The 27400-nt window shown below is 45.7% G+C and overlaps 2 protein-coding genes across 9 annotated transcripts in view; one reads left to right on the top strand and one right to left on the bottom strand.

The window, feature by feature from the left end:
• The window catches only part of MYO7B (myosin VIIB), a 50666-nt gene extending 49051 nt beyond the window's left edge, over positions 1 to 1615 (bottom strand). Inside the window, exons 1-2 of the mRNA XM_062005391.1 lie at positions 1598 to 1615; positions 498 to 611 (exon numbers count right to left, since the gene is read on the bottom strand). Coding sequence (XP_061861375.1) covers positions 498 to 611; positions 1598 to 1615 — 132 coding nt within the window. The remainder of the gene's footprint in view (positions 1 to 497; positions 612 to 1597) is intronic.
• IWS1 (interacts with SUPT6H, CTD assembly factor 1) lies at positions 1 to 26129 on the top strand. 8 transcript variants are annotated; one of them, XM_062005392.1, is made up of 17 exons: positions 1 to 69; positions 813 to 958; positions 3286 to 3375; positions 6435 to 6536; positions 11059 to 11174; positions 17130 to 17739; positions 18663 to 18861; positions 19064 to 19121; positions 19465 to 19565; positions 20218 to 20368; positions 21445 to 21527; positions 21803 to 21932; positions 22582 to 22699; positions 22889 to 23000; positions 23216 to 23272; positions 23426 to 23575; positions 24114 to 25692. In XM_062005392.1, the coding sequence occupies exons 4-17, from the start codon at positions 6455 to 6457 to the stop codon at positions 24292 to 24294; spliced, it is 2148 nt and encodes a 715-aa protein (XP_061861376.1). In that variant the 5' UTR covers positions 1 to 69; positions 813 to 958; positions 3286 to 3375; positions 6435 to 6454; the 3' UTR covers positions 24295 to 25692. The 8 variants fall into 8 exon arrangements, with proteins under 8 accessions (XP_061861376.1, XP_061861379.1, XP_061861378.1 ...); XM_062005395.1 differs by lacking the exon at positions 1 to 69 and having other exon boundaries at positions 853 to 958; positions 23464 to 23575; XM_062005394.1 differs by lacking the exons at positions 1 to 69; positions 813 to 958; positions 3286 to 3375; positions 24114 to 25692 and adding an exon at positions 25700 to 26129 and having other exon boundaries at positions 6440 to 6536; positions 23464 to 23575.
• Positions 26130 to 27400: the final 1271 nt, after the last annotated feature.

Genomic DNA, 27400 nt, shown 5'->3' on the forward strand with positions numbered 1-27400 from the left:
TGAACTGCTGAAATTAACCAGTTTGCTGCTCCCCAGGACAAGATGTAAACACTGGATGAAGCCATTCAGGTGAGTTCTGGACATCAACAGACTTAGCATTGTTCAGAGTGCAGTTCTGTCAGGTCATCATAGCCACAACATTGCATGAGGCATGGATGAAACCCAACTGACTTTAGTGGGACCATTTCACCTAAAGCTCCACCACATTTAGGGATTGCAGCCTGTCCATTTCCTTTTCTTAGCTGCATAGATATAACCTCTAGCTCAGGAAGCTCCTAATATCCATTGTGCTAGGAGCTGGGGATTCTAGGGTGCCATCCTATACTGGCCTTCTTTTTAATATGCTTTCTTTCAGTATATAGCCTACCAGACATTGTCTGTAAGTCAGATCATTTGGCTAGATGGAGCTCTAGTCTGACCCAACAGGGCTATTCTTCTGTACTTAGTACTTCTAAATGTTATATTCATCTTTTAGAGGAAGTTGTAGCATAACCCACCTTGCCTTCATCATCCTCCAGCAAGATCCGTCCCGAGTCAGAGTCCTTCACAACTGCCCCAATAGGGACATTAAACTCATTGTTTGGTTGAGTGTTCAGCCACACATGATCACCCTGGGGAGAAGAGAAGCTATGGTCAAGCACAGTGCCAGACCTGATGCCACACAGCTCACAGACATCCATCTCTTGGGTCTCAGTTTTGTATTGATATGATTGATGTGGTTCTTTACCAGTGCTGAACTGGGTAAGCTCTTACTGCTCACAGGCAGTACAGTCTAATGTTATAGTATCAGGACCTTTGAGTTTTACTTTCAGCTCCACAGATGACCTGGAGTATGACTTTGGACAAATCATCAAGCCAGCTGGTTCACAAGAGGAAATGAAGCAACACCTTTCCCAAGGGCAGCAATTACTCAGCTCCACCACCTCCCAGAGACTGGCAAGGGGCACAGTGAATGCTGGTAAGTACCTTTGCAGCCTCTCATTCCCTGTGGCATTCTTTCAGAGGAGATGTTTGATAATATAGATGTTACCAGGAAAAACAAACAGATGTACAGGCTGGACACCTGGAATTGCAGAGGGCTCTGCCCCAAGAGTTTTTAGATATATGTTCTTTCTGCTGTAGCTGAAATCACTTAGAAATGTGAGTGAATCCATCATGTCTCTTTGTCAGACAAAAATCATTCCTAATTCAGCCCAGCTCCCCTCTACATTTCTAGAGGCACAGCCACATCCTGCCTCTCTCTGCAGAGAGCAGAACTGCTCTGCTGTCTGTGGAGGAAAGGTGTGAGCTATGGCTGCCCTTTCCTAGGAACAAACACCACATGGGTGTCACCTGCACTGCTTTCCTGGTTATAGTCCCCAACTCCAAGTGCCCAGGAATGTCAGTTTCAGTGCCACACCTTGTGACAGAGGTCACAAGCATGAGCACAGCCAGGCCAGGCAAGACACCTCTGCCTCCTCCATCTTCATTGCTGTTGTTTTATACCTTGGTGATACTGGGTTATTGCTCCTAACATCATGGACCGTGATGTTAAGGTAATTTTCTCTTCTGGGGGCTTCAGGCTAGTTAGTAAATGACAGCAAAGAACAGAACTTACCTTTCTGAAAAGCACCATTATGTTTCAGATCACTGTATGAAACCTGCAGTGCCAACAGAAACGTAACATTAGGCCAGAAAAGGGCTCAGGAATTGATGGGAACAGACAGTGGCATTTCCTTGAGATGTTTCCTTGTTAAAAATAGGAGCAAAATGCTTTCAAATACTTCTGTGGATTTTGTTAAAGCAGAAGAGATCACAATAAGCTACAGCTGATGTAGAAACAACAAAACCATCTACTCAGAGCAAAGGACCTGCAGCACAGGGGTTCTACCACGTAGCCCTGGAGATGCTCTCAGCCCTGAAGAGGTCATTGCACACATTTTCATACCAAATAGTTCCCTCAAATGCACATTCACTGGCTGAACCTCAAGTTTAGCTCACAAATATAAAGAAAGACCCCACAATGCAACGTAATTCAATGCACAATAGAGTTCCACTGACCCAGCAGTTCAGTTCCTGTGAGTGGTTAGCCCAGCAGCACAGATTTAATTCATACTTTCCTGAGCTGCTTAGTTCCCTCAGACTGTCAGAGTTTGAACCTATCACCATATAGAAGCTGAGGTTTAAAGTTCACCTGCCTTGGCTGCAGTGGGAGGGATTGCAGTGAAGGCATGAGCAGCAAAAGGAGGAACTGGAGGGAACCACAAAAAGATTCAGAGCTGTATGTAACAGTGAAATACTGCTGGCCAGAAATCTACACCGGTGCTTGGATGATGGGATGATGCTGTTTAGGCTGTGGTCCTTGGAACAACCAAGGAACCAAAGTCTTCAGAAGGCACTGCCTCTCCCATAGGCTACTGCAGCTGGATTTTGGGTTGATTCCAGGACTAGGTGTGATTTGCCAGCTCCCACTCTTGCTACAGTGGGCAGGCTGCAGGATATCTTTTATCATGTGTGGGAAATCACATGCAAACTCTTCAGCTTGGAGAAGAGGAGACTGAGGGGTGAACTCATTAATGTTTACAGATCCATAAAGGGTGGGTGTCAGGAGGATGGAGCCAGGCTGTGCTCAGTGATGGCCAATGATAGGACCAAGGGAACAGGGACAAGCTGGAACAGAAGAGGTTCCAAAGAAACACAAGGAAGAATTTGTTCCCTGTTGAGGTGAGGGAGCACTGGCAGGGGCTGCCCAGATGGGCTGTGGAAGCTCCTTCTCTGAGACCATTCCAAACCCACCTGGATGAGTCCCTGTGTGCCCTGCTCTAGGTGGTGCTGCTCTGGTGGGGGAGTTGGGATGGATGAGCTTTTGAGGTCCCTTCCAGCCCTTAAGATTCTGTCAGTCTGTGATTTGCTAAGTTCAGTGTAAATGTTTCCAGAGTTCCAGACAGGTATTTTTCTCTGCCTTCCTGCTAACAGCAGCGATCCCTGCCCACTAAGGCTGTGATTCAGTAGCTGCTGTGCACAGCAGACGTCGGTTAACAGCCCAGGTCTCCGGTGTTTCATACTGACAAACTTCTCACAGCTGTGTGACTCATTCTGCTCCCTCCATTTCTCTAAAGGATCTCTCCTTCAATCCCCTGTTCCAGCACACCCAGAGAAAAGGCTCAGCTCACAATGGATAATAACAATGAAATGGTTGCAGTAAGAAAAAGGGTGCAGAAAATGCTAACCTTGCACCAGAAATTCATTCTGTTTTTACCTTTTGTGATCACTGACTTAGCATTTTATCTCCAACACGTTTTACAGCTCCTGCTCTATGAGGAGGACATCCTAAACCATCTGCATCCCTGCTGCATGTTCCTGTTTGACAGCAAACTGCTTGGAAACCGCTTCAAGGTAAGTGGACACTACAGGACCCGAAAATGGTCTTTGGCACTTATTCCAGGCAAGTCCATGATCTCTCAGCACACGCTCATGAGGAAGAGAGACACCTGCTTTGGTTTTACCTTGACACTGTAATCTGAATTTCTTCTTGTCTCACAGACTTTTGAGAAGTCAGTTGATCCTGACACTAATTGTACTTGCCCAGCTTTTGGGCAGGTTCTTTGGAAAGTTTGAGCAAAGCAGAAAACTAGAAATTAACTGAGTTGGAAGCTCCATTTTCCACCTGTGCTATATTGGTAACCACCAAAATCCCGCTAATATCAGTGGCTAATGGGATACTTCATCAGTGAGTTCAGTGAAATCCTTGAGGTTTCTCATGTGTAAAGGCTTTAAAAATGTTTAAAAATGCTGTGAGTACACAGATTTTGTTGCTTTTCTGACTGAATCGTTTAAACAACTGTATGATCTGTCTCCATTTTCTGATGGAGCTGTACAGGTTTTTGAGGTTTAGAACTTTGCAATTAAAGGATCAGAAAAAATGCTTCAAGTCACTTTACTTTTGGAACTTCATGCTCTTGAAAATGAAGATTAGAATTAAAAAAACCCTCAAGGTGAAGTTCAGGGTTACCATTGTCTTCTTCCTTTTGTTTTAATATATTTCAATACAAAAACATTGTAGTGAGAGAATTTGGGCTCATTTTGTCACTTGCTTTATTATAGACTCATAGAATGGTTGGAAGGGACCTTTAGAGATCATCTAGTCCAACCCCCCTGCCAAAGCAGGTCCACTTTTTTACCTCTGTTATTTGGGAAGGTATAAATACCTTCCATAAATCATGATCTTATTTTAAATCAAGAGGTGCATAAACAATACCTTCTTCAGACTAAATGGAAGGAGCAGTGATACTCCTGTATGCAATTCACTGCCACTGTTGTGGGTTCCACCAATGCCCTAACTGTAAGGAAGGCTCTCAGGGTAGCACAATGGGAACTGGGAAGCACTTGACAAGCTCCAGATCTTTGTGCCCTGTTTGTGGCTATAAAGGGCTATACAGTAGCATGGATGGAAGAGGGTTTCTAAGCAAGGATTTACCACTTTAAAGTCACAAGATATGCTGAAAATAAGTAATTATTGAAATGACAAAATACTTGAGTACAAAGTGAACAATGAAGAGAAACCTCAGTAGATGGCAGATTGCTGATGTAGAAGTCCAATGCTAATACACATTTTAAAGCAGGAATTTTAATTGTCACTGTCACATGTAAGAAAATGCTCACATATCTTCCCCCAGTAAGAAGGGAAGTGCAACATCACACTTAATAACAAAAGGTAGTACATGGAGAAACTGTGAGTGCTGTGTCCCCAGCACAACACCTGCTGACTGTATCAAGAATTGATTTTCCTTCTGTGATTAGGGCAACCTCTAGAGATCATATGTAACTAAGGTAATTCCCAATTTTGTAGCACAGCTTCTATGAAAACTAATAATCAGTTTTTATTATGGTGAAATCTTCATGTTCTTACTCAGGGCTCAGGAGCTGGATCTGCACACTAACTTCAAGAATTAAGTGATACAAGGTGGTACAGAAGCATGGTACTTGGCAAACACAGGCCAAAGATGGGCCACAGTCAGCCACTGTGGTTCACAACTGACAGATACTTTCCCACCTGTGCCAGAAACCAGAACACTGCCCCAGAGCAGAAATGTCTACCCAGAACCAAAAGGGAGTGGTACGTGCAAACACAAAGCTGAGCCATACTGCATCACACCACGGTTACAGCTAGCTCCGGGTCCAGCCTGTGATAGCAGCCGGGAATGGACACGTAAGGGAGCAGATCCCATCCAATCCCAAGATACAGTTTCAACATTCAAAATGCTTGTTCAGTTTAGTCATAAATAGCCAAGCTCCTCACTGGCTTTTTGACAATGCCTGGCTCTCTCAGTTGCTTTTCTTTCCAAACAAAGCAGCACCAGAAACCAACCTGCACCCTGCAGGATCAGAGGTTACCTCTCCAGAAGAAATCTTCACTGTCCTGGCTTCTGCAGCTTAATTCCTTCTTTTTTTCATAAGCATAAGAAGGAAAAAGAAGGTGAAATTGGCAGCGGTGCCATGAAGGGATCCCTCTCCAAGGGCCAGTTCTCTGCTGCACAAAGGAGGAAATGACTGAGGAACGGTTATTTATTACAGGACTTTGTTCCCAGTTCAGCATATGTCATTTCCAAGTCAGATGTTTCAGTAAGCAGGAAGGCTGATTCTTGCCTGGGTGAACCTTAAACCTTAAACTTCAGTCTCTCCACTGTGCCTGGATCCTTCCAGATTTCTGGAAAGCACTCCCAGAAGAAAATCCTTTAGCATTTGGTCTTACACTGTTCTAACATTCCTTGGATCCTTTTGGAGACACCCTGTTATGTGAGAGGAAAATCAGGCTCTCGCCTCTTCCCTTGTTTTTACACAACTCTTTTGCAAGGCCAGAAAATGCACACCAGTCTAGGTCCTGTGAGGACTGAGCTTCACTGTACCTGGAGCTCAAAGCAAAAGAAACTCATGACACTAAGCTGGAATTGATACACTACACATAGAAAGGGACAAAACTTCCTGGTTTCTTTATCAATGTATCTCCACAAACACTCTGTCCCTGTGTTCCAAGTTCTAGGTGCATATTAACTCTCTTTTTGCCCACTCCTCTCTTGCCAAATCAGGATAAGATGCCAAGAGCTTCCCTCTTTCCAGTTGCTCCACATGTACCCTCAGCAGTCCTGTGTCCTTGCAAATCCTGTTAAACTCCAACACTTAGCTGTGATATATGGGGAAGAAACAGAAGTATACCTGTAGACAGGCAGATACAGGGTTTCTCCAGCCAGAGCACAGGCCCATTCCAACCCTAAGATGAGACTTTTCCGCCTGCCTTAACCCAGCTGCATGACCTTCTCCAGGGCACTGCACACAAGAGGTGGGCTGCCTCGTGATGCACTGTTCTGTATGCCCTTTGTTAAACATACAAAGCAAAAGGTGCCATGATTGTGAGCTGATCAACCCAATACCTTAATTCCTATTGTCTTCTTTTCCAGGTTCAACGTAGCTGCACTATATGATGGGAAAGGCAATAAAAAGCCTCCGTGCCAGAGACAGATCCTTGGGGCTCCTGCTGTGGTTCCACATCGGACTCAGAGGTAAGGTTTGCAGCACAGCAATAAATAGTTGTGAGCAATGTGTGTTTAGCCACATCACATGTTTGTATTTTAGCATTAGCATCCTGAGCCGAGTTGTTTGTTTCAGTTTTGCAGCAGAAAGAAGGTACAGGTGTAGATATTGACTATAGGCCCTTCAGGGCTTGGAGACTTAGAGAGAGACAGGAAACTACAAGGCAGAGAAGAGAGCTTTCTTAAAGCTTCTAACTGTGCAAATCATTTCACTCAAGGATTTTTGTCTCTAAGTAGTTCTTCAGCAGACTTTTTATTCCGATAAAACAGTTTTTAAAAGATGCTACATGCTGTTACATGACTGACAAAATTGCAAGTACTGATTCTGACAGATGGAGGTCAAATATTGGCCAATAAATCAAAGTAGATATACCTTTATACTTCCATGGAAGACATGTGAGAACAAAGCTTTCTGTGCACTTAGACTGCGGGGGGGGGGGAAAGTGTTGTGTGTATTTCTTCAGCAAATGTAACTGCTCAGGGCAGAGTTTGGTGAGGGACTGTGCAGGGCACAGACACATTTGTGGCTGGAATTCGGGGTAACTTGTAATACGGTCTACGCTGGTGAATAACGCACTGAGAAATGCAGCAAATTAAAACTGGATAATCCCTGGTGATTTTAATCCTCCTGTTGTTCAGAGCAACAGGTCTGTTCGGATAGACGTGTGTTAACAAAACTGCCTCTTCCTGACAGCTTCCTAATTAAGAGATTGATGTCAGGATCAAAGGATTTAATTTGCACGTGGCACTACCTCTCACATTTCCTCTCCAGCTAAATCAAAGTGGTCTTGTCACTCCTGCAACACTGAGTCCCAGAAGCCAAGTATCATTTTATGTTAAACTATTATTTTCTGCTGAGGTTTCTGAAGGGAGATGGGCTGGATCTAACAATTTGCAATTCAAACTGTTCATTCAGAAGCCCTCCTGGCTACACTAACCTCCTCCCTTTCCTCTAAGCAGATTTGTTTCCTTAAGTCAGTGATGTCCGTTAACTCTGAGAGGCATGCTGCACATAAAAGGAAACTAAATAAGAAGTACATACCAGTAAAGGATTTCCAAGTGCATCCCTCAGTTGCTTTGAGCATTCTGTCCCTCAGGGTGAGGCTTATTTCATTCCAGCCAGTTGATGATGATGTGCGGCGAGGGCTCTGGGATCTGTGTCATTACACACCTTCCCACACATGAAGTGGGCACTGCTTACTCTGCATGCTAGAAGGCAGGTCATTCTCCCCCACGTGCAATCCCATTATGGTCTGAGTGTCACTCCCTCCTTCCCCTGGGGACACAGCCAAGATGGTATTACAAGAGTATGTTACAGGGTGGTAAATGCCAGGATCTGGCTGAGAAGAGACAAAGAGGTGCACCTCTGTGTTTCTAGGCACCTGGGTACCATTTCCAGCTACCTTGGTGCATATTATCCAATTTTACTCTTTTTTTCTTACAGTTTCTATTTATGTTTCCCCTTGTCCATTATTCTCTGTGACCAACTTATTCTTTCCTACCTTAGTGCTTTGTCTGCAGAGCAGTTTACTTGTGTTGTAATGAGTGAGCATTAAAGTTGTCTTACTCCCTTCTATGTAAGGAGTTGTAGAGAGCCATTACATTTCTTTATGGAGGTCAGGTAAGTGAAACAGGAACCTCCCATCACATACTGGCACATGTGCCTGCTCCTTCCCGAAAAGACCTAAGTGAAATCACACAGTGCAAAGAGATAAAAGCAGTAAAAGTCACAGAGGTGCAGGAAAAGAGGACGTGATACCAGTGTGAGCGTCACCAAGGGACCTTTGGGCTACCTGGAAAAGAGCTACAGAGCTGTAAACAGACATTCTCTATGTTTTGTCTACTCCACTGCCAATTTGTCTTTCTAAGTGCCAGGCTTTAGAAGACAGAGTAAGGACTCAATCCTGAGAGGTCAGCTGTATTTGACACGGTACACTGAACCCCCCGCATTATAACTGTGCTCGCTGCAGGAGTGAGTTAGCTAATAATGGCTTAACCTCTCCTAACCTTATCTGTTCTAGAGTGCCTCCAGCACAGCACCTCATTTTGCCTGCAGTCCTCAGCTTACTAAAGTTTGATGTCCCTGAACAAGAGCATAGCATGTAGGACCATGAAAACCACTGTTGTTTAGAAAGATCCTAAATGACACTGCCTCAGCAGTTTTCTGTCACACACCAACCTGTACACGCTTAGAAGATATTTTGTTTTGCCACAGAAGCAGCAGTGAGGCGGGAGACCAGCATGATACACGCTTATTAGGCTTTCCATTGGCTCATCAATGACAGAGTTCATCCCTAGTAATCCTCTACAGAGATATCGTGGGCGTGCCAAGTGATGGAATAATGCAACTGCTGAGGGGATAGAGGTTACTAAATCAGAACATGACACTTCCTCAAAAAAAGACAGGGGCTGCTCTGTCCCCGTGTTTACTTCAGAAGTCAGCAATTACAGGGGAGTTCAGGGCTAACTTGCAGTCAATTCTGAGGGCTAAATCTGGAGGAACCCACCCACACATGAACTAGAGTGAACTGCAGCTTCAGGCAGGACAGTCAGACCTGACTCAGTTGAGACAACCAGTCCTTAGGTTCAGAGACCAGCTGTGGGTCTCCTCTTTGGCCGGCAGAAACATCAAAACTCTTCACCACATCACAGCATCCAGAGCCCACAGGGGTACCTGTGCCTGAACAGGAACGTGTCCAGGCGGGTCTTGGAGTGCTCCAAGGAAGGAGCCTGCGCACCCTCCCTGGGCAGCCTGTGCCAGGGCTCCCTCACTCAAACACCAAAATAACTTTTGCTTACATTTCAATGGAACATTTTGTGTTCCAGTTTCTTTCCATTACCCCTTGTCCTGTCACTGGATACAACAGAAAAACAGTGCTGCTCCAACCTCCTGACAACCGCCATTAACTGCTAACTTATTTGTAGGGAGCAGACAAAATCACCTCTCTTAAACAGTAAACTCTTCTGTCCTCCAAGCAGCAGATGAATCCCTTGATCTCCCATCCTTTATCAGCATAGGAGGCATTTTTACCAGCCTTCTGCCTCGGCTAGCTGAAGGGGGATGCCGAGTGACTCTCCTGTAGGTTGGGACTGAGGGTTTGAGCAGCCATCTGATGTGTTCTGGGGTCCAGCCCCATGGAAGCTCCCACACAGCTCGTACAAGGAACATCTTTATTAAAGCAACAACCGCTTTGCACCTTTGTAAAGCCCCGTCAGTGTCTGCAGCACTGCTGTTATCAACCACAGCGTGTGAAGGGCTGGAAAGGACCTGGAAAACCCCCCCACAGCGCGACCACCGCCAGGCCGCGCCGCCCGCCTCGCGAGACTCTCCCAGCCCGGGGCGGCGCTGCCGGCGCATGCGCCAGGGCGCGTGCCGGCCGTTCGGCGGACGGGGCGCCATCTTGGGCCTGTGCGCGGCGGGCGGCGGCGCCGGGTGCGGCGCCGGGAGCTTGTGCCCCGCCGCCAGCCCGAGGCCGGGGCCGCCATGGAGGGCGAGTACTACGGCGGGGACCAGTCAGGTACTGGCGTTGGAGCGTCTCCCGCGGGAGCGAGGCCCAGAGCGCTGGGCCCTGCGAGAGAAGGCGCCGGGAACGGCGGGGCCCGCGGGGATCGCCCGGCCCTGCCCGCCCGGCCCCGCCTGCCCAGCGGCCGCTGCCCGGGCCTTGGCGCTCACCGTGGTGTCGGAGCCATGCCCAGGAATCGGCTCGGCGGCCGCCCCCCGCCCCGGCCGTGGGTAGCAGCCGGCTGCGCAGCGCTCGGGGGTGACCGGCCCCGGTCTCCTGTACTCCGGCGGCATTCGCAGCGCTCGGGGGTGACCGGCGGCACCGGTCCCGGTCCCCTGTACCCCGGCAGCATTCGCAGCGCTCGGGGGTGACCGGCCCCGGTCCCCTGTACCCCGGCAGCATTCGCAGCGCTCGGGGATGACCGGCCCCGGTCCCCTGTACCCCGGCAGCATTCGCAGCGCTCGGGGGTGACCGGCCCCGGTCCCCTGTACCCCGGCAGCATTCGCAGCGCTCGGGGGTGACCGGCGGCACCGGCCCCGGTCCCCTGTACCCCGGCAGCATTCGCAGCGCTCGGGGGTGACCGGCGGCACCGGCCCCGGTCCCCTCCGCCCCGGCGGCATTCGCAGCGCTCGGGGATGACCGGCCCCGGTCCCCTGTACCCCGGCGGCATTCGCAGCGCTCTGGGGGGACCGGTTGACCCGGGCTGGGGCCGTTGGCGTGGCTGAAGAACTGCGACCACTGCTCGGTGTTTGGTTACTGTGTCGCTCGCTTGTACGAGTGTCACAGGTGGTTCCGTGATGTCTTTGAGGGGGGTGTATGTAGTGGATATGTCGTTCCAGACCTTGCCAGTACATGGTCTTCGTTTCATTGTGTTAGTGCACCGTTAGGAGACTGACTGCAGCACTACCTGAACTGCAAGTTCATTACCACTGTCAGTGCTCTTTTAAATGTCACTGAGTTTTACTTTTCTTCTCTTAACTTTGGAGTAGATGATGGTGGAGCTACCCCAGTGCAAGACGAACGAGATTCAGGATCTGACGTTGAAGATGAAGGAAATGAGCAGCATTCTGGATCAGAGAATGGAAGTGTAGGGCATCATTCAGAGGTACTGCTGAAACTTTATCTAGATAAAGGTTTCTTTTCTGTAAATTTGTGTATTTGTTTAAAGAGGCATTTTCTTTTACGTGAGACTTATGTGTTTTTTCAGTTTAAGGGTCCTGTTTGGCAAACAGTATTTCCAGAAAGAAATGTGTCATATGGGTCTTGGACAAAAGGTAGAATAGGGTCTTTTTCATTTTTCTTCTTAATTGTGATAATATTATTCACTTTTTTTCCACTGGAAAAAGTTTGCTATTGTTATCCTCAGTTTCAAGAAGATTAAGCTTTTTGGGTTTGACTGTCATAGCAATGAGTCGTGACCGATTTGGATCTTGTTTTCCTCAAATTCAGCACAGTAATGTAAACCCACATGTTATGGAGACATAGATTTCCTTACCAGCTCTCCCATCTTCCATCTTTCCTCTCAGATGTGAGCACGGGCTCTTGTCTGTTCTGTTTTCCAGCTTGTCAATGACAAAGGAGTAGGTCTCCATGTGGAGCAGGTTAAGGTCCCTAAATGAGATCTGTTCTTGCTCTGGAGAGGTTCTTGCTTCGAGAAGCCTGCACCATGAAAAGGGTGGGAATGCTTTGGTGCAGGGTTGTGTTTATTTGATGGGAGTACTTTGATGCAGGGTCGTATTTGGGAGACAGACAATCAACGTGTGGATTTACTGTTGTAGTTGACCAGTGATTCTGATAAAAATGAAGGTTCTCTTCTGATTTCTAGGACAGCTTTGGAATGAATCTTAATTTTGAGCTTTTTTTTTGTATCTTGAAATAGATTTATATCAGGTCTTAGTAGGAAGGGATCATTTTGGCCTGTGAACTCAGGTCTTTTGCCAGCAAGGCTATATTCTGGAGAAGTTTTTGATACTCATGAAAACAACAATCAAAGGCTGTTCTGCAGATTTTGTTGCATTTCCTGTAATGGGTGAGGATTGACTCTGGATTTATGGTTCTACACTTAGTTGCTTAAAAATGCATGATATGCTGTACTGTAGTAGACTGACATGTCAAAAGGCTTGACTGCTGTGGTATAACTGGCAGTCCTTTCTTTTTCTCCATTGTCCATGTTCTCCTTCCCTCAGAGTTAGTAAGTACAGAAAGATTTTATGTTTGTAGGAAGAGAAAGTTGTTGCAAAGTATTTGAAGTTGAGGTAAAGCAGACTTGGAGTTTCTTTTTTTTATCTGTTTTGAAAGGTGTTAATATTTCCAGTGGTTGCAATTGATTTGGTTTGAGGCAGCATCTGAGTGTAACAATGAGAACTTCAGCATGGGAGAAATCACTTCTGGTGCTTCTGTTCTGTGGGAGGGAAAAAAATGGTGATGCATGCATGGAGAGTCATGTTGCTGCTACATAGAACCATAGAATGGTAGGGGTTGGAAGGGACCTTTAGAGATGATCATTTTCTGCCCTCTGTGAAAACAATCATTTTTTCTTACTCTTCTAGATTTCTTTGACATTGTACTTTACTTGCTATGGCAAGGTAGTTGGAAATCTGGCCTAAAGAACAGCTAGTTGACTGTTAGATCTCCAGCATGTCTTTTTCAGCCTGAAGTAACAAGAAATTACTAGGACTTAATCATTTGAAGACTTTTGTTCTATGATGACTGTTGAATATTCCTCTAGATAAACTAGTTCCAAAAGTCCATTTAAATAGAGAAAAAATAAAACCCAACCAGAAACTAGAACTAGCTTGGCCCTCCAAGCTTTAGAGCTTTATTTGCTTCAGTTCAAATCCTAAACATGTATTTTGTTTTGAAGTCTTAAATTCTTAGTTTTTCCCACAGTAAATTCAAAGTGCAACTCAAAATGCAATAATGTGGAGCAACTGTCTCTGAAAGGAGTAGTTTTCAGTCATTTATACTATTTGCCCTGAATATTCTCACCCCTCTCATTTCCTTCATCTTCAGGGATATGTGGGAGAAATGTCCCTCAAAGGTAGTAAAACCTTTGAGACAGCCTAATCAGTTAAGTCCAGTTAATTACTGTTTCGTCTCTAATTTGCAACTTAGGTGTCAAGAACTGGAGTTTTAAACTTTCAAACTTTTCTTTCAGGTTCTTAACTTTAAAGAAAAGGGGGATCCTGAGGAATTACTTATGTAGGTCTCAGGTATGTGGGTTTTTCTTTTCCACAATTCTTTTCTGGCTTTCCTTCCCCCAATCCCACTTTATCTATAAATGTTCTCTTTGATGTCCTTACTGATTCTGTTTTAGACAAATGGAATGAGATAACACATAGTTTTGGTACAGTACTGAATATCAAATCACGTTTACAGTGTTTGTACAAGTCAGGCTCAAGTGGAAATCTTTAAGGACTCAGATTCTTACACTTTCACCGAGTCGCTGCTGTCTTCATGAATGAAGTTCTGGTTTGACTGTGACTGTTAAGAAAGCCCTAGAAATACCTTCCATTTCTGACAAGAGATTCCTGATCTGCCTGTGATGGTGCCTGAGTTTCACAGTTGTCATGCCTGAGATTTTTAGTGGATGGGGCAATTTTATTGAGCTTCCTAAATTATCACAGTGGTACCGCTTGAGAAGTGGCTGCATGTTGATCCAATAAACTACCTGCTAACACATTTTTTAGTGTAGAAGGATAACACTGTAAATTTGATTTTGATGTGTTGCTTATTTTATACTGTACTAAAGCCTCATGTGATGGAATTCTGATTTGAAAAAAAGGACATCTGAATGAAAATGTTTATAGATAAAGAGGAGGAAGAAAAGAAAGCAAAGGAATTAGAGAAAACTGTGGTGGCAATTACCTGAGACCTACTTGATTTTGAGGATGTCTGATCTCCTGTTTCAATTGGAAAAATAGAAAACTCCAAAATTAGATACTTTTGAAAACATCTTTTTAGAGATGAACCAGTAAAAAACAGGAGAGAGGCAGGGTGGAGGCTGTCCTACAGAGATTAGTCATCCAGCTATAGATTTGCACATGCAAATTTGTGTATCAGGTCTGCTCCAAACCATTCCCAGATTAATTAGTTGCATTCAGAAGACCTTTGCAGTGATAGCTGGGGACAGGGCCTGGCTGTTCTGGGAAGACTCTGAGCAAGTCAGCTCTGTGTTAGAAGATGCTCAGTTAAGTTAACCTGCTGGGTCTGAGGGAGTTGCACGTCTGTGGGACATACTGACTCTGCTAATACGGCTGTGTGCTTTTTGGGTTAGCTCTGGCTGAGCATTCCAGACCTGGGACTAGAGCAGATGTTGTCTATCTGCCCTGTCTCTGTATTATCTAAGGGATTCTTCTGTAGGTGTTAACATCACAGTGCGGTTCAGCTGCTGGGTTGTTGTGGTGCAGAGCACTGTATGATCAGTGTGAGCTAATTAGGATGCATGACTGCTCTCCCTCCCCAAACATCTTCCTTCTCAAGAATGATTGTCAGCTTGCAGTAACAGCTTAGAGGTTCAATACATTGTGAAGTGCCTCAGTGATAAGGCTGTACAATTGTAACAGCTTCTTAAGGGGTGTTTTGCATAGGGTTCTGTGTAGTTTAGCAATACATTCTGCAAATACATCCTGCAGCCACACTTCTGACTTTAGGAATGTTTAAAAATCATTCTAGATTCTAGATTTAGTTTTATTTTCTTGTTGACCAAAGGCTTTTTAGACAGGCAGCCTGGAAGGCGATGACCCTCATAGTTCAAACAGGAGCATTTGTATTGTTTTCCTTGGGTTTCTTTAGCAAAATCTCTTCCTACTGCTGACATAATTATCATAATTATACCTATTCAGCATTAGCCATCAGAAATCAAGAGAAGATAGGCAAACCCACCACAAGTTAAATGCTAGGAAAATAAGGATTAAAGACTTTATCTTATTAGAAACATCAGTTTCAGTGTCGATCTCTGCATTTCAGTACTTCTCAATGGCTTTACCTGTAACACTGCTGTAAAATCTGTTTGCTGTTCTGTTTGTAGCTGCAGTCTTCCTTAGTCTTAAATTAGTCAGAGTAAATTCATCACAGAACATGTTGTTAGCTTACGTGGGAGATGGTGGGCAGGAGAGGACAACCAAATTCACTTCTTTGGTAGGGGAAAAAAAGGTAGCAAATAAAATCCCTTAATAAGATGAGAGCAGTTGAATGTGTGTGTGTGTGTGTGGTCTTCCACAACTGTGCCTCCTCAGTTCTGTAAGTTCCTAATCTTCATGTTTAATTCTTCAAAATTCCAAGCTGAGGTTTTAACAGAACCATGTTTCCTTTCTGTAAGGAGAAATGAGAAATACTGTGACACCTCTAGTGTGATTCAAAGGACCAGCACTGCTGTAGAGACAGGGGCAAGGAGGAGAGAGAAAACTGCTTGGATGATCACAGCAGCTGTTCTGTAGCTAGTGTTAAATAACATGGAAATAGAGAAGTTGTATTCCAAGTGCATGTTTTAAAGTAATAGAGGCCTTCTTTTTCTCCACTGGGCAGTAAGTTTCTGTTAGTGATTCTGCACTAAGGTAGAAGTTATTAATTTACCTAGTCAAGGCAATCAATGCCTAGGGTCCAAAATCTTCAAAAAGCAACGTTACTTACCATTCAGGGTCATTCTGGAGGGAGTAGTTTCTGAAAGGAATGAAAATGAATGTTATTTAAAATTCCTTCTTAATCATATGTTTAAAAGATGAACTGTATTCCTTGTAGGTGTGGTATAGCTACACCTGTGTTATTCTGTATGGCTCTGAAGGTGGGAGTAAAGTGGCTACAGAAAATAAAACTAGGTAGAAAGTCAGACTTCCAAGGATATTAACATGCTGACAAAAAAGATTAGGAAGCCCCAGGAGACAGAGGTCTTAAAGTATCTCCTAGGACAAGAAGTACTCCATTTGCAAATGTGCTGAGACCAGAGTCACCCCTGAGGAGAGCCTGTTGAGTATGTAGGAGAGAAGTCCCTTTTACAGTACTGTTCCTTTTGTTTTGAAAGGGGATGACAGGGACTCAGAGGGACGTGCTGAGCTAACGAATGTTCAAGGCTCTGAGTTGGTTTTCTCAGGTGAATGCATTTAAGATTCCTTTTTTTTCCCAAGGATAAATTAAATGTTGTAGAAAGATAGAAAGAGATACTGTCAGTAATTACATTAACAGGGGGCTTCTGAAAGATGGTACCAGAAATGGAGGATTTTTTGCCATCTAGAAAAAGACATCAAGGGTTTTGTTTCAGCTGTAGTTTTAGGATGATTGGTGTCTTTATATGTGGGTTCTCTCCGGTGTCTGGATGGGCATGGGAGCTATCAGCTTACAGGAGTGAAATGTTGACTCTCCTCTGATACTCTTACACTTTGAAACACAAAACCTGTTAACAATAATATTGGACTAAAACCTAATTCCAGAGTTTTAGTAGGTGTTTGATCTTAATGTGTTCTTAAGTTTCCATGGCAAAGAAGGAAAGGCCACAAGCTCTCTTGAGCATCACTTGGAAAGTAATGCATGTGCAGTTCCAGGAAAATCACAGAATGGTAGGGTTGGAAGGGACCTGTAGAGATCATCCAGTCCAACCCCCCAGAAGAAGTAGGGTCACCTAGATCAGGTCACACAGGAACACATCCAGGCATTTCGTGTCCAAAAGAATCTATTTCAGATCTTAAGATAAACAAAATGATACTTGTTGAGAGACTTTTTTGCCCCATCACTGGGCTTTTGGACTAAACCACTTTGAGAGCCTGACTTTTTAAAACAAAAGCCCTAAATATTTGCCCTGGAGGAACTGGGCCAAAATCCAAAACACGACTGAGCTGCCGGGTGCACAAACACCCATCAGTCTCTCCATATTTGTCTTGATGTGAAGTGTTTGCTAGTCTTTTGATGCAAAAAATGTCTGATAGCTATTTCTGTAGAGACTGTATTTCAGTTGGCAGTGCCTTGGGTAGTCAAATTGGAGAAAGGACAAGCAGAAAAAGCAGAACATTTGTAAGTTGTGGGGTTGGTTTTTTTGCTTAGTCGCCTGAGATTTGTTTTTGTCTTTCAGAATGATCACAGTGATGGAGAAGATGATGGGCCAATGGGAGAACCTCACATGACAGACTCTGAAAATGAAGATATCCCAAGGCAGAAAGACAGTGACTCGGATAATGAGGAGCCTCCAAACCACAATGGAAGCGATTCAGACAACGAGGCAGCTCACGGAGGGAAAGACAGTGATTCTGATGCTGAGGGCCCTCCCAATCGGCATTTAAGTGACTCTGAAAACGAAGATGCCTTAAATCACCGAGCGAGTGACTCTGAGAACGGGGAAGCTCCCAGGGAGCCCAGCAGTGACTTGGAAACTGAGGAGTCCCACAAGCAGCCGGGCAGCGACTCGGAGAGTGAGGGAGTGGCCAGGCACAAGCAAGACATAGAGTCTGAGGAGAGTGATGGGGAGGACAGGAAGGAGGAGGTGCAGAATGATTCTCACCATTCGGATAACGAACACGTACGGGAAGGATTTCAGGGCTCTGACAGCGAAGAGGAAGCTCCTAAGAGACGAAAAATAGCGGACAGTGATGAGGAAGAAGAGAAGGAGGTGGAGGAGGAGGGGAAGACAGTGAAGAGGAAAACAGCTATCCTTTCTGACAGTGAGGATGACAGTGAGAAAACACGTAAGAAACTAGAGTGTGAGGATAATGTCATGTGACAAGGAGTGGGGCTGTTTAGTCTGGAGGAGACGGGGAGGATCTTATTAACACAAATGTCTAAATGGTGGGTGTCAGGAGGTTGGGGCAGCACTTCTTTTCTGTTGTGTCCAGTGACAGGACAAGGGGTGATGGAGAGAACACTAAAAGTTCCATTTAAACATAAGGAAAAATTCTTGAAGTGCTGAGGTGAGGGAGCCCTGGCCCAGGCTGCCCAGGGAGGGTGTGCAGGCTCCTTCTCAGGGGGTTTTCAAGACCCACCTGGACGTGTTGCTATGTGACCTGATCTAGGTGAAACCTGCTTTGGCAGGGGGGTTGGACTGCATGATCTCCTAAGGTGCCTTCCAACCCCCACCCTTCTGTGAATCTGTGAGTGGTGGTAGTTAAATCATTGTTTTTATGTGGAGAAGGCATCTAAGTATGAAAGCATAAAGCAAATGTGTCTCTAGAGTACAACTGCATTTGCAGAGGCTGTTCTAACTGCAGTTGTGTGTCAATGTGTACCTCATGCTTCTGAGTAACAGGCAGGTCTAACAGAAGTAAAAGAGAAGACTGCAGTGATCTTGTTTTACACTGACATCTGTTGTTGTATTGATGGTTCCTGTTAGTTGTTTCTCTACTAGTTACTTCTCTAGTCACTTTTTATCTCCTTTTGTTTTGCAATGCCAAGTTTCGTTAATAGCTGTGGTGTGTGGAAACACCAGTTACTGACTGAATAGAGCAGATTTTAGGGTGGCTCTGGAGGGTTTCGTAAGAAGTGGCAATGATTTTGTGTAGGAAGGCTGCTCAGCTTCCCTCTTGCCCAAATGAAATTTGAGGGAAGAGTTTTTTGGAGTACCAATTGTCACCTCTGTTACTAGGACATGAGTAATGCTCCTTTCTGTTGGCAGCTGCAAAAAAAGTACGAATCCTGTCTGACGTTGAGGAATCAGATAGTGATGCTGCTTCAGAGAAATCTGACAAAAGGAAGAAAAGTGTTATTTCAGACAGCGAGGAAGAGGAAGAAGAAGAAAGGAAAGAGGATGCTGGCAAGAAAAAAGAAGAGAAAGATCTGTTTGGCAGTGACAGCGAATCTGGGAATGAACAAGAGTAAGTGCTTCTGGGAATCTGGATTCCTGCAGGGTTGCAGGATGGTGGGTGGGGAAGGGTTGTCCACCTTCAGGGGTGGGGTGAAGAGGAAGGTCAGTAGTTGGTGGCAGGATGGAAGGTGCATCTCCACGTGGTCATTTGCAGAAAATGCTCTTCTCCCCATTGCAGAATAAATAGGTAAATGTTACTGTTGCCTTCACAGGAATCTGATTGCTGATATATTTGGAGAATCTGGTGATGAGGAAGAAGAGGAATTTACAGTAAGTGTCACTGTGTATGTCTGTTGTTCACTTGTTAGATCTCATCTGCCTGGGAAGTACTCAAGAATGGCTCTTGTTTGAACTCGTGTTCAAGGATATGGTGTATCAGGAGGGAAGCTTTGTATCTGCTGGACTCACTGAGGTGGTCTTTGGGTTACCTAACATTGACAGCTCCAGTTGGGAGAGTTCTTGGTGTGAAAGTCACAGGTAGAATTAGAAAGTTTATTCCTTTCTTCTGGATCCTCTACAGACTTCTCTGAAACTTTTCAGTATCAATGTCAGGTGCCTGAGTGACTGCTCCATCTTAACCCGTATGCTGATTTGTGCTGTCTGTACCCACCAGGGTTTTAACCAGGAAGACCTGGAGGAAGAGAAAGGTGATGCACACATGAAGGAGACAGCAGATGACTCGGACTCTGATGATAACATCAAAAGAGGGAAGCAGTAAGTCCATGTGTTACATACTCCTTGTATGTAACACAAAAAGCAAATGCAAGGTTTTAGTGGAGGGACTCCTCTACAGCCTGGCCACGCTTGTCAGTTCTGAAAGGCAAGGAACTGTGCTTCTCCTGTCCTCCTAAACAAGGACAGGAGGGCCTCTCAGCTTGTACAGTCCACTCACTTGGCAGTCTGTAGCAGGTGACTCGTGCTGCTGCTTCAGAAAACAGCATTTTGTGGCTTGCATCAAAACCTGAGATCAAATCTCATCAGTCAAGCACCTAATGACTGTTAGCAGTTGAGCATTGCAGCCACAGGTGTGTTTCTCTAAGAGATAAGGCATGGCAACACTTGCCCTCAGCATGTCCCCCATTCTCTTTCTGTCTGCTCCAGTGGCATGGAATAAAAATCCTTGTCAGCTCTTTCAGCAAGGTCTTGCAGACTTCTGAGGGCATCTTAGAGCCACTGAAGGCCTTTGGTAGTTTCCCAGTTCGTGTGCTGAGAAGAACTGTCTGACAGGGCCCCAGAGGCAGGACGCCTGTGAATTTATAGGAGAGTTGCTGAAAGGTTACACTACAGGAATACAAAATTATTTCCTAGAAAGACAGCGAGATCCACCCTCTTCTGGGCATCACCAAACCTTCTTTTTGCATTTCAGCATGGACTTCATGTCAGATTTTGACATGATGCTGCAAAGAAAGAAGAGTATGAGTGGGAAGCGGCGGCGAAACCGTGACGGTGGGACGTTCATCAGCGATGCAGATGATGTGGTCAGTGCTATGATTGTGAAGATGAACGAGGCTGCTGAGGTGAGTTTTCTAGGCTCCAAAGATGCCTTAAAATCTAGTTCTGTGCTATGGGGAAAACCTTGTCATCGGTAAAGCACATTGACTGGTAATCTGGAGGAGTGACCTGTATGCTACAGGAAGCTTCCAGTGTCTAAATAACTGTTAAGTGTGATTTTTACACCTCTTCTCTTGGAATGTGGAGAAAATATTTACTTGTTGTAAAGATTAAAACTGATGAACTTGCTAAACTTTCATCAGCTGTCCCATAGGAAGGGATTCTTTAAACAGCAAGTACAGCAAACACTGAGACTGTTTTACTTTCATTATGCAGTTATCAGCATAGGGAGTATTTTAGTGTTTGTTCCTGAGGAAAACCCCTTGACCTCTCTCTTTCCTTCTACTACACTTGCCTGTCTTTTGGCAGTACCACCTTTCTCTGTGTATATATGCTCACAAACAGGTTTTGGCTTCGGTCAGATGTCAGTGAGCACTGCAAAACTCAGTAAAGCCAGTTGAGGTAACATACATAACTTTAGAAAGAGGAATCTTGCAAATAACAACAGAAAAAGCAAGATGGTAAGCGTAATAATGTGTTTGGGGAGGAAGAGGGAGAGAGCTGAGACTTTCTTGGTGGTGCCAATAAAGTGTTTCTTGGACAAGGTGATAGCCACGTGTCTCAAATGAAGCCATAACGTTTGAAATGCTGGAGAGCAGGAAGAGCTGAGCTGATGTCTTGAGTTCTCTAGCATGTGCCTGTCAGACCATTCAGGGTATGAGGAGAGGAAGAAGGGAATTAGAACCATCTCCTCCCTTGCAATAGAAAAACCATTGTGCAGAAATATTGCAATCAAATGAGGTAAAAAAAGTCATTTTAGGGAAGATCTGATGTGATACCTAAGGGAAATGTTGTTGAAGATGGGGGACTCTCAAGAGAAATCATCATACAATGTGTTTCAGGGCTGTAGGGAGATGGAGCAGAGTAAAAAACATACTATAACCCTGCCAAAATTGCATTTCTGGTTTAACAGACGAAGCTTTTCCCTGTAAATGTTGTAAAGTTGCTGATGAACTTGCTCTGATTCTTCAACTCCCTCCAGGAGGATCGGCAGCTGAACACACAGAAGAAACCAGCACTGAAGAAATTAACTTTGCTGCCAACTGTAGTTATGCATCTTAAAAAGTGAGTGGGCATTCTCCCAGTTGATGGTCATCTTGGGGAATATTGGGAACTGGGGAGCTTTCATGGAGTAGTGGTACATTGGTACTGTGCATGCAATACAACGATTTCTTTCTCCCAGGTAAAGGCTGGAACTGAAGTAAACTTCCAGTTCTGTGTCCTTCTACTTGCTAATTTAACATGAAACAAATTCAAATGCACTACTGTGCTAAAGCCACACGTTATCTTAAGATGATGATGTATTATGTGACTTTGTGGCTTCTCTTTAAACTTTCTAGGCAGGACCTGAAAGAAACCTTCATCGATAGTGGTGTTATGTCTGCCATCAAAGAGTGGCTTTCTCCCCTTCCAGACCGAAGTCTGCCGGCACTAAAGATACGGGAAGAGCTTCTGAAGATCCTGCAGGAGGTTGGAAACTGACTTTTAACTCTTTTATTTGTGGCTTCTCCATGGTTTTATAGTCAGGTGCTTTAGGGAAACATTTGATGGTAAATATACTAGAGCTGCTGTTTGAGTGAAGCTATAGAAATCTTTCTCCTAGGTAAGAATTTGCAGGGGTTCTGCCTGAATTTAGGTTATTTGGCCCTGCCTGTTTCAGGTTCATGTGCAGAGTTTAGTGGAATCCTTTGCTGTGGATCCCTGAGATTTTCTCTCTTGTGGGCCCTTCTGGCCTGTTCAGGTGTGCAGTGCACCAGAAAACCTCCCACGCTTGATGTCCTTCAGCAGTTGGAACTGGAATGCTCTTGTCAACCAAGTTCTTACCTTTATAAAATGGATGCTTTGTAGGCAATAACTCATTCCTTGGGTAATATAAGCTAAAGTATAGCATCTGGAGTAAACAGTTTTGAAAGCTTAGTTAATTTTGTGTGTGAACCCCCAAGTGTTCATTTCTAGGCTTTGGTGTTCGATGCTTGAACCAGCTCCTGGTGGGACAATGAAACATGCAACATTTTCAAGCTCCCTGTGAAGGTGGCTTTGAGTCCTCTTGCAAAGTTCAGTGACACCAATAATGTTCAGGCACCATTTTGTGCTGTTTTCTGACTTCTTCCCCCTGCAGCTGCCCAGTGTGAGCCAAGAGACCCTGAAGCACAGTGGCATTGGACGAGCTGTGATGTACCTCTACAAACACCCCAAAGAGTCGCGACCTAACAAGGACATGGCAGGGAAACTCATCAGTACGTGAGCCTCCCTTTGCCTGGCTCTCTTCTGGGTTCAGTTCTGCAGCAGCCTTTCTGTTGCATGGGGTTTTTTTTTTGCTTTTGTCTTCTTTATTATAATTTCTTTGGTTGAAAGGAAGTGGAAATACTTGGCATGAACTTGGAAAGCTGCCTGCCATTTGGTAACCCGTTGTATTTTGTTACTAGATGAATGGTCTCGACCCATCTTTGGCCTTACCTCAAACTACAAAGGCATGACAAGAGAAGAGAGGGAACAGAGAGATTTGGAACAGATGCCTCAGCGAAGGAGGTTGAGCAGGTAGGAGCAGCAGGCAGAAACATGGAATCTCCCTTGTCCCCCCCCTTGTCCTCTTCCTTTTCTTCCTCCATTGAGGAAAAACAAAGTAGTGTGTAAACATTAAATATTCAGGGGATAAAAGGTGATGACGTTTCCTTTGACCACACTTGCCTGTCTTTTGGGAGTACCATCTTTCTCTGTGTATAGATGCCCACAGAATGGTGTTTTTCTTGCAGCTCTGGTGGCCAGACTCCCCGCAGGGACCTGGAGAAGGTGCTGACTGGAGAGGAAAAGTAGGTTGGATTCCTATTTCTTTAATTTTTACTAGAAAAAAAAGCCTTTTGATGGTCCCAACAAGATGCAGTTGGGTTTGAGGTTTTAGAGGCAACATTTATGCTGTGTTTCAGAGGCAGAACATGATCTACTGCTTGTACTTCTTTCTGCAGGAGATTTGTCTCTAGCAGTCACATCTGTCTCTCTGCAGGGCTCTCAGGCCTGGGGACCCTGGGTTCTGTGCCCGTGCGAGGGTGCCGATGCCCTCCAACAAGGACTATGTGGTCAGGCCCAAGTGGAACGTGGAGATGGAGTCCTCCAGGGTAAGTGCAGGCACAGGGGGAGCTCAGTGGCAGCCTGAGCTGGTGCTGCTGGGGAGGGGGAACCTCTTGCTGTCCCTACTGCACAGGGCAGTTCTTCTCAGTGTGTCTGCACTTTGAGCAGACAGTAAGCTCTGCATCGAGGGGGCTGTTTGAAGCTCATCAGATGCTTTCACTCAGGTCGTGTTGCTTCTCTTGCCAAAAACATTTTCATGTTGACTCTTCCAGAGTTTGCTGAGAATCTGATTACAGGCCTCTTAATTTGGAGCATTTTCAACCACACCTGCAATTCATTAAGTGAATGTTTTTATAGCTCTCCCAGTTTTTGTATCACGCTCTTCTGGTAACACAAAGGGAAACCTTTGAGGTGTTGCTATACGTTAACAGTTGAACATTGGCTTTGTCTGGCTTACCCATTACCTTGTGCAGGGTAATTCAAAGGCAGAGTACATGGGAGAACACATGTAAATCAAAGTGGTGATAATTACTGTGCTTTCTGCTGTTGTTTCCTTCTGTGCATTAATTGAGATGTTGTTTCTAGCCCGGGACTATTAAGAGAGGTATTAGTCGCTTGGAAAAACACAAGAGACGGTTTGCTGAACAGAAACGACTCAGCAAAGTGCATCGGGCCATCAAGTTCAGCATTGAAGGCAACAGGATGCCCCTGTAGCCATGCCACTGCCTTCCCCAAGTTTGAGAGGTATCCCTCGAGGGAGGTGTGAACAGTGCATGTGCTTCAGCTGGTGGCAGTTTGCACAAACAGGAAGGGAGTGTGTTCACCCTAACTTAACCATGGAAACTCTCCTGGTATTCTCTCCTGTCTGTACTGTGACCTAAAGGGGAACTTGTACAGCAAAAGAAATAGGCTGTAGCACATCTGCCACGATAGCTGCCTCGCCAGCTGCAGGGTGCACAGGTGACAACTGACCTTACCTGCACTCCAAGCCGGCTTTGCACCACTCCTGGCTTTGGATGCTGGTCTGGGTTCACCTGACCCGACACACGGGAGCTCTGAGCCCGTGGTGCGGGGCCTGGTGTCACTGTGTGCCCTGGCACACAGTCAGGTGTTTGCCACACCTACTCTTGGAGAGAAGGTGAGTGATGTGAGACTCGAGGGGTGGTTGGCACAGCCCAAGACTCGGGGGAGAGGAGTCCCCTCGCTGGGAATGGAGATGGGCCAGAGCGGGCAGCGTTGGGACACTCTGCATTTCGGTTCTGTCAGCAGGGCTGCCACAAGCAGTGCCAGGAAGAGGCCAGCACAAATGGTAGATGACTCTTGAGTTAAAGCTTCGTGTTTATTTGTTTTAAACCAGTATTTTTTTAAAAACAAACCACTGTGAAATTGCAGATTTGATTCCAATGAATAGTGAGTAGCTTTTGAATAAAGGAGTGTCAGGAGCATCTTCCTCAGTGATGGAAACAAGGTTCCATTTCTAATAGCTGTGTTTTGTCAGGTATTAAGTAGCATGTTTTGGACATCTGTTCTCTTGCAAAGCTGTGAAGTTTCCATCGTGTCATTTCTGGTGTCTAGTTTAGGGGAAACTGCTTCCTAGGGAGTAGGAGCTGTGGCCTGGAAGGGCTTCTCTCTCCAGCCTCACTACCGAATCTATGACAGATACCTGCTGTGTCATCTCAGCTTCTCATGTGCAGTTAAAGTACAGAGATGAAATGCAATAACTCTTCTCATAACTTGTATGGTCCCCTGACTGGTTTCTTTTGCTTTTCCCCTGCACTCCCTTTTCCCCCCAATAATCTCTTGCTTTGTAAGTACTAATCAACCACCTTTACAATAAATGGCAGTTTGGACTTGGCTGTGTCAGCTCCGTGCTCAGTCGGGTGTGTTTGTGTGGAGCTCCCTTCCCAAGCTGCATGTCCCATGGGGAGGAGGGGGAGAGCTTTGCTGCCTGATGCTTGTGAGGACAACTGTCTCCCTGGATGCGCTGCCTTGCCCAGGGGGGGATTGTTTGACCCCTTTTTGGCACCCACAGGCCCCCCACACAGCCCCCAGCAGCAGCTGCCGCCCGGTGTCCCGCAGGCAGGCAGCACCTCGCACGCAGCCGCCGCTTTTCTCGCACCTCTGGGACCTCTGCTTTTTTTCAGTGGTAATTATGAGTCTTATTTTTTAAGTTCCAGGGGAGCTCTAAGAAAGGGGTGAGTCGGCTGGACAAACAGATGCGGAAATTCACAGATATCAGGAAAAAAAGCAGATCGGCCCATGCGGTGAAAATCAGCATTGAGGGCAATAAGATGCCATTGTGACCCTTCACAGAGTGCCCCTGAGCTCTGCTGGGAGCCAGCACACACACAGACTCTTTGGAAACCTTGACCTTTTTTTTTAACAACCTGTCTGGGGCTTGGTTTGGTTTGGTTTTTTTTTTTAGTGAATCTTTAAATTGTTGGTTCAGGTTCTGGTACAAGCTGTTGTCCGAGGACTGTGACTATGGGGACTTCCTTCTCCCACTTGTATTTAAACTTGCTCTCTTGTGTCCTTTGTACAGATCACCTATTTGTTGTATTGCAATGATTTGAGACAATAAACCATCTTCTGTTTTTTTGGGGGGCTGTCTGTTGATTGCTCAAGAGAATGGACGTGCAGGGCAGCTGGTGTCTGGAAGAGCTGCTGGCTGGGCACTGTGTCTCACCTCTTTATTCGGTGCTTTTTAATGTTACTCAGTTGCTCTGTCTCTGGAGATCTGCATGGATTGGTTTTGATTAGAAATCCTGACTATCATCTACTGGAAAGAGTTAAGTCTTTCATGAAAACGTTTTGTCTGCTGTTGGAGGAGAGCAGGGGCTGCTCTGGGAGGTGTGATGGCAAAGGATGGAGGGGAGTGTGACTGAGCATGGGCTGGCTCTGCACTCAGGTACTCTGTGCAGCACCTTGAGGGCTGTGAGAGGCAAAAACCTGTGAGAGGCTTTGGTCCTGCTGTGGCTTCATCTTTAGAGTTTTGAAAGCCATGGCAGTCTGCCCCATGCTGGTATTTGAGGGCTCAAATGGGTGTTGCTCTGCAGCCCCCTGGTGACTCTGGGGAAGGTTTGTTCTACCAGCGGTGAGCAGGTTCCTGTTGCTGTGTTAGGGGATGCTGCTGCTCCCTCATCACCCCCAATGTCTTGTACCTCTGCTGCTTTATCTCTAGAGCTCTGAAAATGGTTTTGGCTGTTGAGTTTGCCTACAAGGAGTCTTCTGTGTTTAGCAGTGGTGGCTGGGATTTCACTGAGGGGGCAGCTTGGGGTTTCACTGAGGTTTGACCCAGCAGAGTGCAGTGTGAGCTGAGAATTCTTTGAGGGGAGGATCTTGCTGCTGGCTGCTGCAGGGAGCACTTGGTACCTCTGGCATCAGTGTAAAGGTGAGTGTCGGGAGGATGAGGTGACACTTTTTTTCCTATGGGGTTCAGGGGCAGGATGGGGGTAATGGACATCAGCTGGAACACAAACAGTTCCACTGGAACAGTAGGAGAAACTCCTTTGGTGCTGAGGTGAGGGAGCCCTGGCCCAGGCTGCCCAGGGAGGCTGTGGAGGCTCCTTCTCAGGAGGTTCCCAAACCTCCCTGGACATATTCATGTGCCCCCTGAGCCAGGGGAACCTGCTTTAGCAGGGGGTTGGGCTGGGTGAGCTCTGCAGGGCACTTCCAGCCCCCACCACTATGGGATTCATTGACCAGAACCACCTGCCCTTTTCTAAGCAAGGGAGTCACAGGCAGCACAGCCTGGGTCTGTGAGGTGTGTGGGCTTGAGGAAGGGAAAAGCTTTGTGTTCTCTAAACGACTTACTGATACGAATTCAGGTTAAGAAAAGGTGGAGTTTGTTATTTGCAGAATAGTTCTTTATT

The sequence above is a fragment of the Colius striatus genome, chromosome 12, assembly GCF_028858725.1.
Source record: "Colius striatus isolate bColStr4 chromosome 12, bColStr4.1.hap1, whole genome shotgun sequence".
NCBI lineage: Eukaryota > Metazoa > Chordata > Aves > Coliiformes > Coliidae > Colius > Colius striatus.

Excerpts from the sequence above, each read along its gene's own strand:
- IWS1 (XM_062005392.1), top strand. The coding sequence starts at position 6,455 with ATGATGGGAAAGGCAATAAAAAGCCTCCGTGCCAGAGACAGATCCTTG. Across the intron at positions 21,528-21,802 it reads GTAGTTATGCATCTTAAAAA|GCAGGACCTGAAAGAAACCT; the intron begins GTGAGTGGGCAT and ends TAAACTTTCTAG. Across the intron at positions 21,933-22,581 it reads TTCTGAAGATCCTGCAGGAG|CTGCCCAGTGTGAGCCAAGA; the intron begins GTTGGAAACTGA and ends TTCCCCCTGCAG.